The sequence below is a fragment of the Patagioenas fasciata genome, chromosome 15, assembly GCF_037038585.1.
Source record: "Patagioenas fasciata isolate bPatFas1 chromosome 15, bPatFas1.hap1, whole genome shotgun sequence".
Taxonomy (NCBI): domain Eukaryota; kingdom Metazoa; phylum Chordata; class Aves; order Columbiformes; family Columbidae; genus Patagioenas; species Patagioenas fasciata.
In genome coordinates this window covers 12,057,534-12,074,597 of record NC_092534.1, presented here as the reverse complement: position 1 = coordinate 12,074,597, position 17,064 = coordinate 12,057,534, and the positions used below count along the sequence as shown (strand labels likewise).

At 48.5% G+C, this 17,064-nt stretch overlaps 1 protein-coding gene across 10 annotated transcripts in view; it reads left to right on the top strand.

Annotated features, from left to right (window-relative positions):
* Positions 1 to 17,064, top strand: part of LMF1 (lipase maturation factor 1) — a 179,789-nt gene that overhangs the window by 152,779 nt on the left and 9,946 nt on the right. For 9 of the 10 annotated variants that reach the window (XR_011741523.1, XM_065850449.2, XM_071815279.1 and 6 more), the window contains 3 exons: positions 2,199 to 2,382; positions 5,162 to 5,315; positions 8,059 to 8,242. Coding sequence is in view for 9 of the 10 variants with exons in the window: in XM_065850449.2 (XP_065706521.2) it covers positions 2,199 to 2,382; positions 5,162 to 5,315; positions 8,059 to 8,242 (522 nt within the window). In the remaining variant the exon portion in view is untranslated. Of the gene's footprint in view, positions 1 to 2,198; positions 2,383 to 5,161; positions 5,316 to 8,058; positions 8,243 to 10,325; positions 17,059 to 17,064 lie in introns of those variants that run through there. The other variant, XM_071815283.1, reaches the window with a different exon arrangement.

Sequence of the window (17,064 nt, the reverse complement as noted above, 5' to 3'; positions counted from 1 at the left end):
TTTTTTCCACCTCTTTTGTATTAACGTGTCTGAGGAACAGCTTGCTAATTACGGCTAAATCCTAATGGTGCAAAAATCCAAATCAGCCTCAAAACTCAGATAGTCCAGAACAGTCATCAACTGCTTTTCTCTTCTTGTCTTTGTGTGCGTGGATCCCCATGGATTGTTTTATGCCAACACTAAATCTCTCCTAGCAGGTTCCTTTGTGACAGCTGCTGGGAGGCCCTGGGGAAACCCAGATGTGTCCTCACGGCCACCACCCTGGGGTTGGCTTCATGTGACACGTTTTGCTGGTTCTGGAGCAAGTTCACAACGTCGGTTCTGCCCCTGGGGCAAGTCTTGGTGTCAGCAAGGCTGAGCTGGCAGAGGTTCAGTCTCGGGTGAAACGCAGAGCAGTTAGCTTTAGCTTTTGGTGAAAACCCACATTGTGTGCGACAGCAAAGCAATGGGTTTTTGAGGCCGTCGGTGGTGTCAGCGCAGCCCGTGCTCCTGCCTACACAGAATCCCAGAATGTCAAGGGTTGGAAGGGACCTGGGAAGCTCATCCAGTGCAATCCCCCCATGGAGCAGGAACACCCAGCTGAGGTTCCACAGGAAGGTGTCCAGGCGGGTTTGAATGTCTGCAGAGAAGGAGACTCCACAACCTCCCTGGGCAGCCTGGGCCAGGCTCTGACACCCTCACTGAGAAGAAGTTTCTTCTCAAATTTAAGTGGAACCTCTTGTGTTCCAGTTTGAACCCATTACCCCTTGTCCTATCACTGGTTGTCACCAAGAAGAGCCTGGCTCCATCCTCCTGACTCTCACCCTTATATATTTTCCAAAGGTTAACATGCAGATGGGATGAAGTCGGGTTGTGTGACACGTGGGGCGAAGCGCGGTGGAGCAGAGATGTCCATGTGATGCTGGGAACTACGTATTTGGAAATTGCTTGTGTGCAGAGAGAGTTGTACGCACAGGCTGGCAAGCACTAACGTGACACCTCGGTGGAGAAGATAAATGTGGCGTTAAAACACAGTGGGAGGGGTCGGTCCGGTTGAGCATGAGAAATGTTAGCGTGGCTGTACGAGTTCCTGGGGAGACCCATCTGATATCCTCCGTACGGCCCTTGTCAGCACCCAGCAAGATTGATGGAGCCTCATGCGGTTGAGGGCACGGCTGCTGGGAGCGGCGGGCAGGGCATCCCCCGGGACGGGACAGCGAGCGGCTCGGCGTGGTTTAAATTAGAAAAGCGGAGGAGGGATGTAACCCTACAAATAAACACAGGAGTCTATGAACAGGTAAAATACTGGCTTAGAAATGAATAAGTATAGACTGGGCTTGAGTAAATTTAGGCTAGAAAAATACGAATTAAAAAACGCTCGTGATGAAGCAGAAGTTACTCTGTGCACTTGGGTTTATAGGAAGCCCTAATGAAAGGTTTGGCACGTACCTTGTGGTGGGGGGGTTGCTTTCACTGTCCCCATGGCTGACATGTGAGCACGACAAGGAGGTGACGTCTCACACCTGCAAAGTGAAGCCACATGCTGTGAAGATGTGATTCATGACCAAGGCTGAACAGGCAGCGCCCACAGATGAACACCTGATGCTCATTAGGACTTGCTGGAGAATGGCAAGAAGGTTCCTCGTATTTTTTTAAGTCATTTGAAGAGTAAGACGAAGAATAATGTGTGCCTACAAAAAGCCTTTCCCAATCTGTACAGATTTATGGGGACTCCTCCAAAGGCTCACAGCTTTTTCCACTTTCTCTGCCTCACACATGCAAGACATTCTCCTAAGTAGCCAATAAAAGCTAAAATAAATTAAAAAAAAACTCTTAAAAATGCACACTTGTATATTTAATGCTACTCTTTAATTAAAAGTTGCAATATTTCCTCCCGAAGGGTTTCAGGAGTTTTGCTGTCACAGATACGTCGGCATAAGCAGGAAGCGGGCGATTCCCTGGGGGCCAAAACCGGGAGCTCTATGGAAATCAAGTCACACTATACCCCGGCTGAAAGCGAGGGCCGCGCTCGCATTGCAGACCAGTGGGGTGCGTTTGGGCTGCAGGGAGGGAAAGGTTTGCCGTCACCGTTGCAATCATGGAAAAATCAGCAAAGTATGCGCCAGGGTGCTGAAAATCCATCCGGCGTTTCCTTCACCGCGCTTTTCTGTTGTCATTTAAGCCAATGCAACACCGTCTGCTGCCTTTTCACCTTTTAGGTGCTTCTGATCATAAGTGGCAACCTGAGTTTCCTGAACTGGCTGACCATGGTGCCCAGCATCGCCTGCTTTGACGACGCCAGCCTGGGGTTCCTCTTCAGCTCGCGGCGAGGGGCGGTGAAGGAGCGGGTGGTGCGGATGCAGCTGCAGGAGGCAGCCGGCGAGCAGCTGCCCCCACGATACGGTGGGTTATTCCCAGAGCCAGGAAAAGCTGCACAGTGATGTGTTTGGTGTCCTTATCTCAGAAGTTGTCATCTCCTCCTGGAGCAGACGTGGGTGGGCAAGGAGATGGCATCATGTAGATGAGGTCCTCAGGCACCTAGGTTAGTGCCAGGGTTAGGTTAATGGTTGGACTCGTTATCTTGAGGGTCTTTTCCAATCAAAATCATTCCATGATTCTATGACTCTGCCAACCTTAAGTAAGCAATGTGGACTTGCACAATTTACAAATTTTTTACCTTTTATATTATTTTGTTGGGGTCCAACAACTCTTACTCACTGGAAGAGAGACCTGGCTGCTGGGAAAGTGAGTCACCATCCCTGGAGGGGTTTGAAAGATGCATAGATGAGGTTCTCAGGGACATGGGTTAGTGCCTGTGTTGGGTTAACAGTTGGAGTCGATGATCTTGGGGGTCTCTACCAACCAAAATGATTCTGTGATTTTATGAAAGTGGCCATTCCCCATTCAATGTCTTGCTTGGAGAAGGCGAGAGGAGCAACTGCTCGTGGGCGCTGCCACGGTGGGGAGCGAGATCCCCGAAGTAGGAAGGAGGTGAACTCATGTTCATACCGTGAACATGGAAAAGCATATACAAGGGATTTTGTAATTGAACAAAAGGGGTCAAAGTGGCTGATTTTTCCTTTTGAAGGGAGTTTTCAAGCAGCCCTGGTCCAGAAGATTGCCTGCATGAGCAGCGCTGGGATATTTTTCATGGGGCTGCATAACAGATGTAGAGTTGTGTTTGTAGCATTTTTATGAACCGCTTATAAGCAACAAATTGCCTATAATATCAACAACAATCACAGATGCTCATTTTTCAATACACTAAACATCTGTCAGAAGAACGAAAAATGCCAACAAGACACATCATCTGTCTCTGGTCGTCTCTCATCAACCAAGAAATGTAGCTTATTAACCTAGAGCGTTAACTCCAGCAAGGCTAATGAAGTTTCATTGAACTCTCTGTGTCTCCTGTCTTTTGCTGGCAGAAATCCTTAACAGCTTTTCCCCTCCGGTAGCTTTGCTTTAGAGGCTGTGAGAGCCTTGAGCTTTCCTACCAAATGTATTTTTGCATCCAGTCCCAAACCACACTCAAGTCTCACCTTCCTTCTGGAGGGGAAGCCAAGGGGCGACTCTTTGCTGTGGCACTCGGTGAGACACGATGAGGGGGGGGGGTGGATCCTTTTTTTGAGGAACTTGCTCCTTTTCTGTGATGTTCTCTAGAAAACCTCACCGAGTCAGGGTACCCAAGCACAGAGGGTCATCCATACATACTCTGGAGTGAAGTGTCCCTGTTATGGGCTTTTTAAAAGGGATAATCCATAAGTAAAGGGAAAGATATCTGTAATATTCTAGGTGAACTTGGATTTCTGCATATTCTTTCTGCTAACAAAGCAGAAGCTGTTGAACTGGCACTGATGGACTCTGTGGCAAGAGGTTTAGAGGAGCCCTCACCCCTGGGTCACTGGAGCAGAAGACAGGAGGGTACCAGCCATGCCCCGCTCGTGACCTGATTTTACAAGGTTCTGGCCACGTCCTTGAAGTGCGTGTGTGTGTAATTTCCATCGAGACCTCGAATTCCCATTGCTCGTGCTCAGCTCCTGCCTGCCTCATCCAGATCCCCTTGGCTCGTGTCCCATGCTCCTTCTCCAAGTCTTGCTCCATCCTTGCTGTGTTGAGGTTTTTTCTTCCCCGTATTAAACCCTTTTTCTCTGTGACTGAGTAGCTGTGACCCCACGGCCATGATGACCATCACCACCTGCTGAAGGACGAGCAGTCCCTGTGTGACCATAAACTGGGACCTGCTGAGCTGCTGATGCTGGTGGAGGGTTCCGTGTCTGTGCCTGCTCTTTAATTACAGGCTGGGAAGTTCAGCGCGTGTAAAAGATGAATAAAATGCCGAACAGACTCATACAACGCTGAGGACAAGGGGAGAGATCTCAGCAACCTCCTTCCCAAATCAAATGATTCTCCAGAAATGTTCTCAGACTAAACAATTATTAATAGCTTCTGAGAGAGGTTCAAATAAACATCTCTCTCCTGTAGAGATAAGGGGGAAGCTACATGCGATTGCTTTGAATTGGATCCTTTGGCTGTTCATGTTAAACAAATTTAAAAAGGCCATAAGGGTAGGAGCCCCTCAGAGGTCACTTGTGCTTATTTGTTTTGTTCCCAGAGGTGTCTCCTAGGCTGGAATCCAGCCCAGCCCTGCTCCTGCAAACCCCACGCCGAAGCGCTGGTGAGGCAACATGCATCTCAAACATAAATGATAAGCAATAGAGATTTGCAAAAGGAAAATGCGGTTTGAAGGGAGCCTAGTGAGCAAGCAGGAGGAAAATACCAGAAATAAGCCCAAGCAGTGGGGAGGAGGCAGGAGCAGAGCCGTGGGAGCTGGAGAGACTCCACGCACGGCTTACAAACCAGGAGGGCAATTTTGAGCAAGGTGCAAGCGCCAGCTGTGTTTTTTCCCCTATATTAAAGCAATGATTAATCTTCGCATTTTCCACATTTTTCTTTTTAGCCCTTTCTCAGACTATTTAGAGAAAGGCAGATCTCCGGAGCGATAGCATGTGGCCCTTGGCAAGGTCGGGGTGATTATGGTGAAGGGTTTGTCAGCCCCTGAGAGCAGCTGTGAGCACCCAGGCGGGGTCCCGGCAGCCATGGGGGGGTCAGGCGGGGGATTTGGGGGCACAAAACCCATCACCAGTGGTGAAATTACCTTCTTCTGGTCTGCTTTTAACAGGCTGCTACATCCGCAAAGTGGTGAACATCTCCTTGGGCCTCCTGATTGCTTATCTCAGCATCCCCGTTGTCATAAACCTGCTCAGCTCCAGACAAGTCATGAACACATCATTCAACCCTCTCAGAATAGTGAACACCTACGGAGCTTTCGGGAGGTAAATAGATTTTAATGGCACGTCGTATTGCTCTGCTTCTCTCTCCTGTATAGTCCGATAGTCCGTCTGTGTGCCTTAAACCTAAACAGAAATCCTTCCAGTAGACTTGGAATATCGATTTATGAGAAAGAAGGAGAAAAGGAGCAAGTTTCTTTCCCACTGAATTATAATGTATTTTCTTTCAACCGCTTTTAGTTAGCTCGTTATATTGATGTAGCAAATGTAATAGCAGGATAAAAATATCCGTAAAAGAGTTAATCCAGTGGATAGTCTTCACCAGCACCAGCCCACTTTATTTATGGGGAACTTCTCTTCCCCTGCGTGCGTTTGCTCTCCCTCATGTAAATATTCACATAAGCTATTGGGTAGCAAATTTTAGGCCAACAAAAGGAAGTGCTTTTTCCAACGAGTGACTTGGGGGATTCATTGCTACAGGAAGCTGTGGAGACGAAAGTATAAATGGCCTCAAAAAAGAACAAGACAGATTTAGAGGACAGGCCCAACAGCAGTTTGGCTGCTGCCTTTAGCTCAGGAAATCCCAGTTACAGCTTCGAGGTGGGACTGGACAAGGGAAGCGTCTCCATCCATGTTTGCAACCAGGCTGGTTTTTAAACATCCGAGGCTGGGTTTTCTGAGGGCAGGTCACCAGGTGTAGGTGAGCCATGGTTGGGGTCACCATCACCATGCTCATGGCCCTCCCAGCCTCTTCCTGACCACGACGACCAGGGAAATGCTGAAAAACAGGAATTCCAACCAACCAGCTTACCCCAGGGGCAACAACAGGGCCGCTCTTCTCTGCATGGACCTCTGGCTTTGCCACCACCTCGCCGTGGTGGCCATGGCTGTTCTGCAGGGGTCCAGGATGGGTGGGGTGGGCAGCTCTGGGATTAGTGGCTTCTGAACAAGGGCCCACAGGAGAAACGAATGGTAATTAAATAGGTTTTAAAAGAGGCGAAGCAGGATGGCTGTGGGCATGATGAAGGGTGGCCGAGCAGAGCGTGAAGGGGAGGAGCAGGACTCGCTGTGAGCACTGGAGATGCAGAGGACACATGGAGCACGTCAAATTTTTTCAAATAGCAGAAATTGCTGTGGAAAGAAATAAGTTAGGAAAAAAAATATTAAAAATATCAGTGCTAGTTGTGGAAAATGCTGAAGTTTCTGCTTTTTTTTGAGAGACGGAGAAACAACCCCTTTGAAGGCTGGAGCGATGAAGCTACGGGAGATTGTTTTCTTTGGGTTGTTGTTCTTTTTCTTCCTTAGTCTATGGTTTCTGTTTCAACAGTTACCAGAACCTAAAGAGCATGTGATGAAATGCTGCTGTAATATGTTTGTAATTCCAGCCTATGTAAACCAATAAAAAGAGGATTGCAGCTTATAATGAATATACGATTATGTGAAACTTGACATATTTTGAATCACACAGTAGGAACATACTTTTATTAGTAATTTGGTGTCCCTGATTTACAGTGTGTTTCTAACCATTGGGCAGCTGGCCATGGCTCATAACTCAGCCCAGTGTATAATATGGGACTTGGCTGGAGAATCCAGAAATCTGTTAAATGTAGGTAACAATTATAAGTGGAGATGTACAGCATTCCTTGGGTTGGAAGCATCTATCGCTGGAAGCCATCAGGAGAGAAGGTGGAGGCTGCGCGTTTCCAAGCTTTCGGTTTCTTGGGTTGAAGGAGGAAGGACCAAAGTAGTAAAAAATTAAAGGAGTGTAGGGAGCTGGACAGCTTTGATAGGCAGAGTTATGTGTTGGTTATGGAAAACAGCTCTCCAGTGCAGGCGAGCGTCACTGACAGGTCATTGAGAACTCGGTGAGGGTGATTTCACGTGGGCTTTCCATGACCTGCAGAATTTGCAGTCCCCGCTGCTCTACCACCCTGCTGTGCAGGGTCCAGCCAAGCAGCAGAGCCTGCCATGACCTGCCGTAGGGCTGGCCTGCTCTTTAACCAAGTTTTTATACATTACCTGGGCACTGGGGGTTTTTTTGTTTTCATTTTCTGCTTTTCATGGCTTGGTTTGCATTGGCTTACGCGTTACCTTCTCCTCCGCTTCTCATTGCTGAGTAATAGCTCCATGAGACCTGTCTTCCAGCTGGGATGGTGAAATGTTTGGAGGTGTAGAGATGCTGTTAATGATGCCCCAAGTGTCATCTCCTGGGGGTTGCTCTGTATGGGGCCACCCACTGCCCCCAGGCTCAAGCAGCTGTGGCCAGTTGACCTGGGCTCATTGCCAGCCTGTCCTGCCCTGCCCCTGTATTTTTGCACATGGCGCATGCTAAAAACCTGGAGATGGAGTTGTGGTTTGTGACTGTGTCTTTCATCTCTCTTTCCTCAAATAATCAGGAGCTTGTAGTCAGAGAGCTCTCATATCATGGGAATCAACAGAGTAACAGAAACAAAAGCTTCCTTCAGAAACATGGGACAAATAGAGAAGTTGGTGCATGTTGAACGTACTCACGTGGGACTTGGGAGAACTCGTATTCTCTCTGTATCTTGGGCAAGTGTTAGGCTCTGATTTAGAAAGACAGACCCTTCGATTTTGGTAGGAATCATATTCTTTAGTCATCGTCCTTCCTTGGACTGGCACAACCACAGGGTGATAGAGGTTCTCTGTACCTTGACCCACCAGGATCCACCTGCACCGTGGGGCCATTGAGGCAGTTGAGTGTTGACTCTCATGAATTAGCATTTTCCATGACTTGTAACAAAAACCAAGCTCATGTTGTGTCCCACAGCATTACCAAGGAGAGGACAGAAGTCATCCTTCAGGCGACATCCAGCCTGGATCCCAATGACCCCGCTGCTGTCTGGGAGGAGTATGACTTCAAATGCAAACCCGGGGATCTGAAGAGGAGGCCGTGCTTCATCACCCCCTACCACTACCGCCTGGACTGGCTGATGTGGTTCGCTGCCTTCCAGGTATGTGCCTTTGGGTGTTCAGAGACCTGGACCAGGAAAAACAATTTGTATGAATTTACTGTGTGTTGGCGTGGGTGGATGGATATTTGAAGCCCTGATGAAGTTAATTGTGTTTAGAAAAAAAAGAAAAAAAGGTTGTATTCCTAAAGGATGTCTGCTGCTAGTGTAATGAAACTCTTCAAAATTTTATGTGAGGCTTCTTAATTGTTTCTCAGCAATAACAAGAGTTCAAGACATTGAGAAAGGCCCTGCAGAAGCTGCCTCGCAGGGGACTCACCCCTTGGACCCTCTTGGGGACACCCCTGGGGACACCAGCAGTTGCTTCCACTGCCCACCTGCCTACGTATGGATGGAGGGTCCCTCAAAATATTTTCCCCACATGGCGTCAGCAAACAAGTGACAGCCATAAATAGAAAAGAGAATAGGGGAGGGCAGGCTTGTAAAATTAATTCTTGTATATCTTTTAGCCTATTCTGCAAAATTTTATTTGTGTGAATGTGAGCACTTGGACCGGGCTTTACAAAACTTGGGTTTACAGCAGTGGCATGAGGCAAACCCGTCTCAGATTATCACGGGCTTTTCTCTTTGTTCCTGTGTCCTCTCCCGGCGTTTCCTCTTCCCTGCCCCAAACTTCTCTGTTTGCTTTCTTTGTGGTATTTTCGTTTAGGCGCCTTTTGGATTCCTCAGCAATGACATAACCATCGCTATGGTTTTATATTTACCCCGCTAGTTTTTGTGTGCTGGAATTTCATTTAATCTGCATTAGGTATGCTTATCCCTCAGCAAGACGACAGCAAAGGTTAAAACTCAAGCCAGCAGCGGTACCCAGCGTGACATAAAGGTGCAGAAGGTTGAATGGGAGCTGTTGGTTTAAATCTGATTGTATTTTGGGGGGGCTCCGGCAGCAATGAAGAAATTCAGCTCATCCCACCAAAGGTTGTGTCTGCAGAGGAGAGAAATGTTTCTGAGATGAGAGAAAGGCTGTTTGTTTCCAGGGCAAGAACATCCCAAAGGCTTTAAAATACAAAGTGATCTCAGGTTTAAAACCAAAGGAGGACAGTAGGAAGATGAAAGAGCGCAGCCTCTTCGCATCTTTATTAAAAGTGTTTAATTCACTGAAAGGTTCCCCCAAGTGTCTGTTCGCCTGGACTCAGGGGGCTGCTGCCATGCATGCCCACCAAGCATCTGTTCACACCGGCTCATTAGCACTAATTAGCACAGAAGGTCTCGTTGTGGCGGCAGGAGGTGGGTGCCCAAGGTGTATGTCAGCCCTGGGGTCTGTCGCCTCCCGCCGTGGTGGCACCGGCTGGAGATGGGTCCTGCCATCCCATGGGTGTCCCCCGCCCACCGCAGGGCTCCTGTCACTGGGAATGTGACCGTGGCCCCCCTGGTGCACACAGATCTGTGTGAAGCAAGTTCAGATCCTGCTTAGAAGAAGTATTAATAAAAAATGAAGAAAGGGAGAAAAAAAGCCCTTCTGAACAGCGGGGAGGACTGTTGGAGATAATGGGAAGGCAAGGTTCCTGGGCACAACAGCGAGCATTCACAATCTGGATGTCTAGGCATGTAAATACCTGCTTAAGCGTGGAAGTAAATCCCGTTTGCAGTGGCCGAATATGTTTGAAAATGGTGAGCTGTGTGTTTGGTGCTGGCTGTCACCTGGGGAAAGCTGTCTGTCCTGCCATCCCCCCACCACAGCCACAAGTCCCCATCGTTCAGGTGATGTTCAGCCTTGAGTCACCCACAGCTGCAGAAAGGATGAGAAACCAGAAGTCAAAACCCCAGAAGTTTGTGAAGCCAGGCAGGTTTTGCAAACACCATACAGTAGTTTATGGAGTCCATAAAACCAAGTTACTTCAGCCTCTGGATTAGATTTAATATTTTTTTTCAAGTTCTGGATTTTTTCTGTGCCACCGCTCACCATCTGCCCCATCACCTCCCGAGCAGGCGGCCGCAGGGCTGGTTTTGCGGTTCGTTGGTGGTGGCCAGGTAAGGAGCTGACATATCCAGCTCTGACAGGCTGCAGAAAAGCCGGGGACTTGGGGGGAAGATATTTACCATCCCTTTGTGCTGCTCCTGACAGGTTCCTCTTTGCACCTCATCACCGCTTGACATACGACGCCTTCCTCTGCTCGGGCTTTCCTGCAAAACTTTCCACCTTGGCTGTAGCTGCAGGGTTTGCTTTGAAGAGCCGGCGCCCGGGAGAGCCCTTGGCACGGCTGGCGCGGCAGCGGGAGGAGCCGCCGCGCTGCTCCACCTCTGAATTGCGATTTATTAGTTGACTGCCTCTTAATTACTGTTCCAGTAGCGCTGTAATTACATGTAATGTAACATGGCATTATTTTCCAGGAAACAATTTTCGTGACGTTAATTTTATTATCTAAATATAATATGCCTTTTCACTTGTCCTCTAAATCCCCTCTTTGTTTTGTATGTCTCGACATCCCGAGGGTGCTGTAGTTCTGAATTGGAGCCCTTCATTTAGTTCTGGCAGGGACATAACCCGTCCAGAAACATGTCTGGGTTGCTTCTTCCCGGCTGCAGAAGGGGAAAAGCTCCCACGAACCTGCAGCAATGTGCGGAAATCTGTGCGACCCTTCTCAGTGGTTTCTCAACAGCCACCTCGGGGACCACGGTTGCTCCATCACCCTGTCACCTGTCTGCAAAGTGGGCTGGGGTGGCCTCGACAAAAATGTGTCTGTTGGCCAAGAGCTGATGTTCAGGTGTTTCTTGTTGAGGTCGGATGCTCTGAATCACCTACATCCATCTAAAGCGATTTAAACCAATGTCCCAGCCAACTTGATGCACATTTTTAAGAGGAGCTGCTGCTAATTGGAAAGAACGACTCATTACATTTGCAGAAGCCACCGAGCTGTGAGCACAACCGAGGACAAGGTCTAAAAGCCTGGCAATCTTGGTGAGTTTGGTGGAGAAGGGATGAAGCAGAGCATCGTGCTCTGGGGAAGCTGCTGGGGCTGAGCGTGCATCACCAGATGAGCACGCTTGTGAAAAACCGTCATGAAAAGGCAGATGTGATGATAGATGAGCATTTGGCGTGCATGGTGTCACCCTCCCACGACCCTCAGCTGAGCACCCAAATCAGGAGAGATGCAGCCAACCGGCGAGGGTGCAGAAGAGGGACCCACGGGAAGAGCAGCTGCAGAAACCTCCTCCTGTGGCAGCCAATGAATCTGCGCTGGCGTCTGGATGTCAAAAGAGGTTTGGAATAGGTGAAAACCTACCGCAAAGGGTAAAGCAGCAATCTGGCTTCCACGTCCCCACGGAGAAGGGAGGAAGTAATGGATGAAATTGCAGAATATGATTTAATCTCAGGAAAATTCAGGTTAAGCATTAGGAAAAACTTTCACCCCTTGAAACCTTATTGTGTTAGTGCAAAGACATCCTGTTTTTACAGGAGCTGGAGACAAATTGTTAAAGCTTTGTCTGTTTTCCAGCTACTGATGGCAACACTCTTGTAATTATTCAACTTCTCATTTATGGTGGGTATTTGTAGAAGGCGCCCAGCCCAGCCATCACAACCCAGAACAGAGTTCTGCTGTGCCGCTGGTACAAAAAGTGTTACAGGCGGATTTTGGCAGGCCATGGGTGGATTCAGCATCGTTAATAAATAGCAACCAGAAAACAAAATACTGCTCATAGTTTTGGGGCTTCAAGTTAGTCACTTTTCCTGGTAGCGGGATGTCTTGGACTTTACAAAAGCCGGTTATTTATCGTACCAAAGATTTGTTCTTCGCCAGTGGGCAGCACTGGGAAGCCTCCAGTGCCCTGAATAAATTAAAATCAAAGGGAAGGCTTTTCCCCTCCTTACTGTGGCATGAAGGTTATTTATTCTGCTTGAAGACTGCATTGTGCCAACACACTCTTGGTGCTTACCAAATAATAACTGCTCAAAAAATATAACAAAGCTAATGCCGTCTTCATATTGGTTTTTAAAGCCCAATATCTTGCTGCATTGTACCTTGAAGCAGCTCCACGAGTCTCTGAATGGTGGGACTGCCCTACAAGGCTCTGCAAACTGTCAGCAAAGCCACAGCAGAGCAGCATTTGCGACGCACAGAGAAGCAACGTGTGCTTTCCAGATGCAATGTGCAATTGTATAGATAAACTTCAGCTGCTTTCCGAAGAGAAGAGAGAAACATCAGCAACAGATGGATGCCCTGAGGATCTCCCATGGGTGGTAACAGGGAGTCGTGATGGAGACTTTGTGTTATGGCACATGCTCTGGAAGAGCTGGGTGAAGGTAGTCGTGTTTGTAGAGAAGGCAGATGAGTATTTCTGCAAAATATTTTATTCAAGTCTCTGTTATCTCAGTCTTGCAGCCAGAAGGTGCTCACAGTAAAAGGCTGCATGGCAGCAGGATGGAGGAGGAGGTGTGGGTAACGTCATAAAACCCAAACCTCGTGCGCTGTGCGCTGAGCGCAGCCTTTTACATTTCCTTTCTTCCCCCTTCTAAAAATCCAGGCCTCAATTCACTTCCCGTTTCCATTGCTGCATTCATACATTTTGGTCCATGTTCAGCATGGAAGAATTTTATTTTCTTCTTTTAACTGTGATTCCTTGTCTCCCTGTGAATATGAAGGATTTCAAAGCCCCAAGCTGCATTCAAACTGCAGGCTGGATCAGGGGCGGACTCCCCTCTGGTAGGAATGTTGTGGTGGAAGTGCCCAGAAACCCAAATAAGACCGATAGCCTATCGTGCCACGGGCTGTATAAATACACAGCAAGACCTTGTCTGTGCAGGGAGTGATTATTGTCTACAGCGGCTATTGTGTGTCCCTGTCTAGACTCTATTCTGGAACAAAGTGACTTTTCTTTCCACACACAGAGGTGATACGGGAGCTATGCCAGGTGTGCGATTTCCCCATATAGGCAAGATGTAAGAGCTGGTTCCCAGAAGTTTTGCTTTGCCTTTTATTCCTCGTCTCGGACCTGCCATCTCCTCTGGGGACCTGCTGCTTTCCCAAGCATTTGCTAACAGGCCGGGCTAAGGGATGGCTTTGAGTGAGGCTGGAGAAGCTGCCCCTGCTGAAATACTATCTGTTGAGGCAGACCTGCGGAGAAACGGCCTCCCTCTTTGGGAAACTCCTAGAAAGACGGGGATGTAGTTATTGGAGATAATGAGAAGTGATGTGACCTGACGCAGCCTTTGACCTTCCTTGGTTATGTTGTTCGGGGAGCGAGATGGTAGCAAACACTGGAATATTATAAAAAAGCAAAGGATTGCAGTAGTTCTGCCCTCTTTTCTATGGGAGATGGGTTATTTCTCCAGCTGATAGCTCAGGTTCCCTAAACAGCAACAGTTGAAGGCAGAAGTGGAAGCAGCAGTATAAACAGCAGCGTGAATATTGGGTGAAAACATCCCGACCGGTGGAGTTACCGCTTTCCCTCCCCGCGGTGCGTAGCTGTGACATGCAAAATGCCCCTTACGACACAGCATGGGAAACATAAACCTCCCCAACCCCTCTGTCATCCACCCTCGCACGCCGATGTGACACCGTGCAGGGCTCCCAACCATGTGAAATAATAACGCGGGGCTCCCCTGCCAAGTTTCCAGCTGTTTCCACATGTGCATCTCATACTTCCCTCCTCCCGTGTGCCTGTGCCAGGACCAAGATTCAATAAAATGCCACGCTAATCCGCAGTCCTTTTTCATTAAATGACCTATTAAAGCTAGAGGAAAAGGGTTCCTATTATTATTATTTCGGTTGGGAACATGTTCCCTGTAGTACTGGGTGTTTTTAATATGTATTTTTTGTGTTGATTATGTTCTCTTCTACTTTGTTATCTCTACAGAGGTTTGTCGCTACTGCCTCTGGTTCACCCCCAGCTCCTTGCTGGTGCCTGACTTAGTGGTGATTCGGTTTTAAATTCTGTGAAGTTATTAAATACTTCTGTATACAAGTTCATGTATTCAAGGTGGGAATGCCATGAATGCCACGATTAGACGCTGCTAAAGCGGGTAAGTGGAGAGGCCAGAGGATGTAAAGGGTTGCAGGGAAGCCTCAGGGTGGTACCTGGGATGCTCAGGGATGCTTGGCCCTCACCCTGGGCCACGTGCAGGGGGACAAGGAGCAAAGCCCTGTCCCAGGGCAGCGTTTGAAGCGAGACTGGCATGGAAAACAGGGGAGGAGCACCAGCCTGAGCACTGCACAGGGCTGAAGCCCATGGGCTTTAACACCTCATCCCAGGTCTGCGTTGTTAGTTCACTGTGTTAGACCTGAAACCTGATTTTTGGAGGTCTTGAGTGCTGGTACCAGCTGTCAGGACAGGTAAAGATGATCTGGAGAGATGCAATTGCTGCATTTCTGTGGGTCTGCACAGACTGTCTGTGAGCAAAGACGGACTTTGGCTTTGTGATGAAGGTAGCGTTGCTTTCAGAAACTTAATTCTGCCTGAGCTGCTTTTCTCAGGCATTTTAGTTGGATTTATGATGGGCTTTTTTGTGTTTAGGTTTGTTAGTTGCTTTCTGTGCTAAAACAGAAAGAAAACTCTCAGAAAGGAGAGAGTCATGTCCTCATGGCTGCAGCTCCCCAGGGATGCTCCGTTCAGGGCTGGACAGGGAGTCGTGCAGCTCGGGGCACAGTTTGTTTTGCTCTGACCAACTGTGCGGGTCACTGGTTCCCCAGTAACCCCAGTACAGGTATGGCACAGGCCCTGTGTGGCATAACGGGAGGTGCAGCCCCAGGTTTTGGAGGACAGGAGGCAGGTGATGGAGTGTCGGTCTGTGTCTTGATGGAGACAGAGCAGCTTGGCGATGCATCACTGGTGCAGGGTCAGTCCCCAGCTGCCTTTGTCCTGGGCAAAGATCCAAAACCTCAAGATGAACCCAGTTTGTGTGTGCATGCCCACCTCAGAGCAATGCATGCATCTGTCCTGGCTTTTTAATTAATGATGATTCAAGCTCTGACCCTCCTGTTTTGCACACTCAGAGATGGCAAAAGCGGAGCTCAGGGCCAGGCGAATCCCCCCATCCTGCAAACGGTGTTGTGGGCTGGGTCTCGCTGGATCCACTCTGGGGTCTGATGCTTCCTTGGACACAGCCCAGATCTCCTGGACTCTTTTTTTTTCCCCTCCGGTTGCCACCGTATCACTTTACAGAGTAATGAGTTAAACAGCGCAGTCGTTAGTGCAGCTCGGCTCCTGCGTGCTCCCAGCATCGGCGACGTGCGATATCTAACCCTTCGTGCTGGGGGGATTTGCGAGGCGGGGGCTGCACCGGGTGGAAATTTCTCACCGCAGACTTTGCCGGGGCCAGACATGTTGTAAATTTTACAAGAAAAACACTTTGCAAACCAGAAGTCCAAGTCTCATGTGCATGGAACTGCTAATTAACAATTTGGAGACCGTGTGAGCCGGGGAGGTGATTCCTCCATTACAGAGCCTCATGGTTTTGAATCTGGCTTTGAAGATTTGGGATCCTCCATAAAGCTCCAGCTTTGGGAATCTGGTGATTTCTGTTGCTGTTCTTCTCCAGCTTCTCCCCAGATTGCACTCAGGAACCTTCACACCTCCCAGACCCTCATAGAAACAGAGCTTGAAATCATATAGAGCACTTTAAAACGGGCTCTGCAGGGAGGCACAGGATGCTGAAGCTCTGACTCACGATATTTGATGTGCCATTGCTGTGACACCTCTCACAATGTCCTTGCTCACAGCCAAGGATCCTCGGGCATCCCTGAGCCCTCGAGGGGCACGGAGTCGCTCGGGGTGGCTGGAGTTTGACGTGAGTCATCCCATGAAACATGACATGGTCAAGCCCTTGGCAGGACGGGCCGTGCGGTGGGGCAGGACCAGAGCAGGCGGATGGGGAGAGTAATCTTTTTAAAAAGCTTAAATAACTGTGGTTTTCCTCGAAATTGCGATGAGCGCGGGTCAGAAACCCTGCGAGGTAGAGCTGCCGCTTGATGGGCCTTTCCACCAGTGTTTGGTGTTTTCCATCTCCTTTCTCTCCTCTGTTTCCCTTAGCAACGGAAATAACAAACTTTACCACTAGAAAAGATTTGCAGAGAAACTTTGCCTTGATGTTCTGCATTAGTCACAGGCCTGCAGGTACAGCTGCCGGCTTTCGCTTTCCCACAGTGTCCCCTACTGCTTGCATTAAAAAATCCATTTAGGTACACATTAAAAAAGGAGGAAAAAAAAAAAAATCTTCATGTAAGGATAAAGTACAGAAAGTCACCAGAAGGGGAAATGATTCTTATGGAGCCTCAGCAAGAATCCCTGCGAAAAGCGGGAGATGTGAGGAGTCGTGGAGGGAGGAAAGTGCAGATTGTGCTGCTGCAGCTCCCGGGGCTGATCTGCTGCCTTGCGTGGCTGCAGGGTTGTGGTATGGCATGGGCTGTAAAGAGAATAGATTAGACTAAACTAAATAAGAGAAAGGAATGAGGAATAGAGAGTTTCTTTTGTCTGTTTTCTCTCTGGTAACACGCCAGGGGAGAGCAGCCTGCTTTAAAACGATGGGCAGATCGGCATTTTGAAATGTGATGTTACTGTTCCTCCGCGAAGCTTGCTGCTAAAAGGAATGATTAAAATCAAGTATTTGGGGGACAGAAGAGGCAAGAACCTCTCCAGCTAGGGTAGATACTTGTAAAGTCAAAAGCTCTCCCTGCAGATGCTGGAGGGTCTCAGTCTGGACCTTAAGGCATTGGATCCCAGAGGATCTGTTCCTTGCAACACCAAGACATTCATCATTTGCTACCCAAATCAGTTGTAATCTCTCCCCACACAGAAGTCCGTAACGCTAATAACACTACACAACAAGCTCAGCAATGCCTAATGTTTATATTTTCCATTCCTTCCCC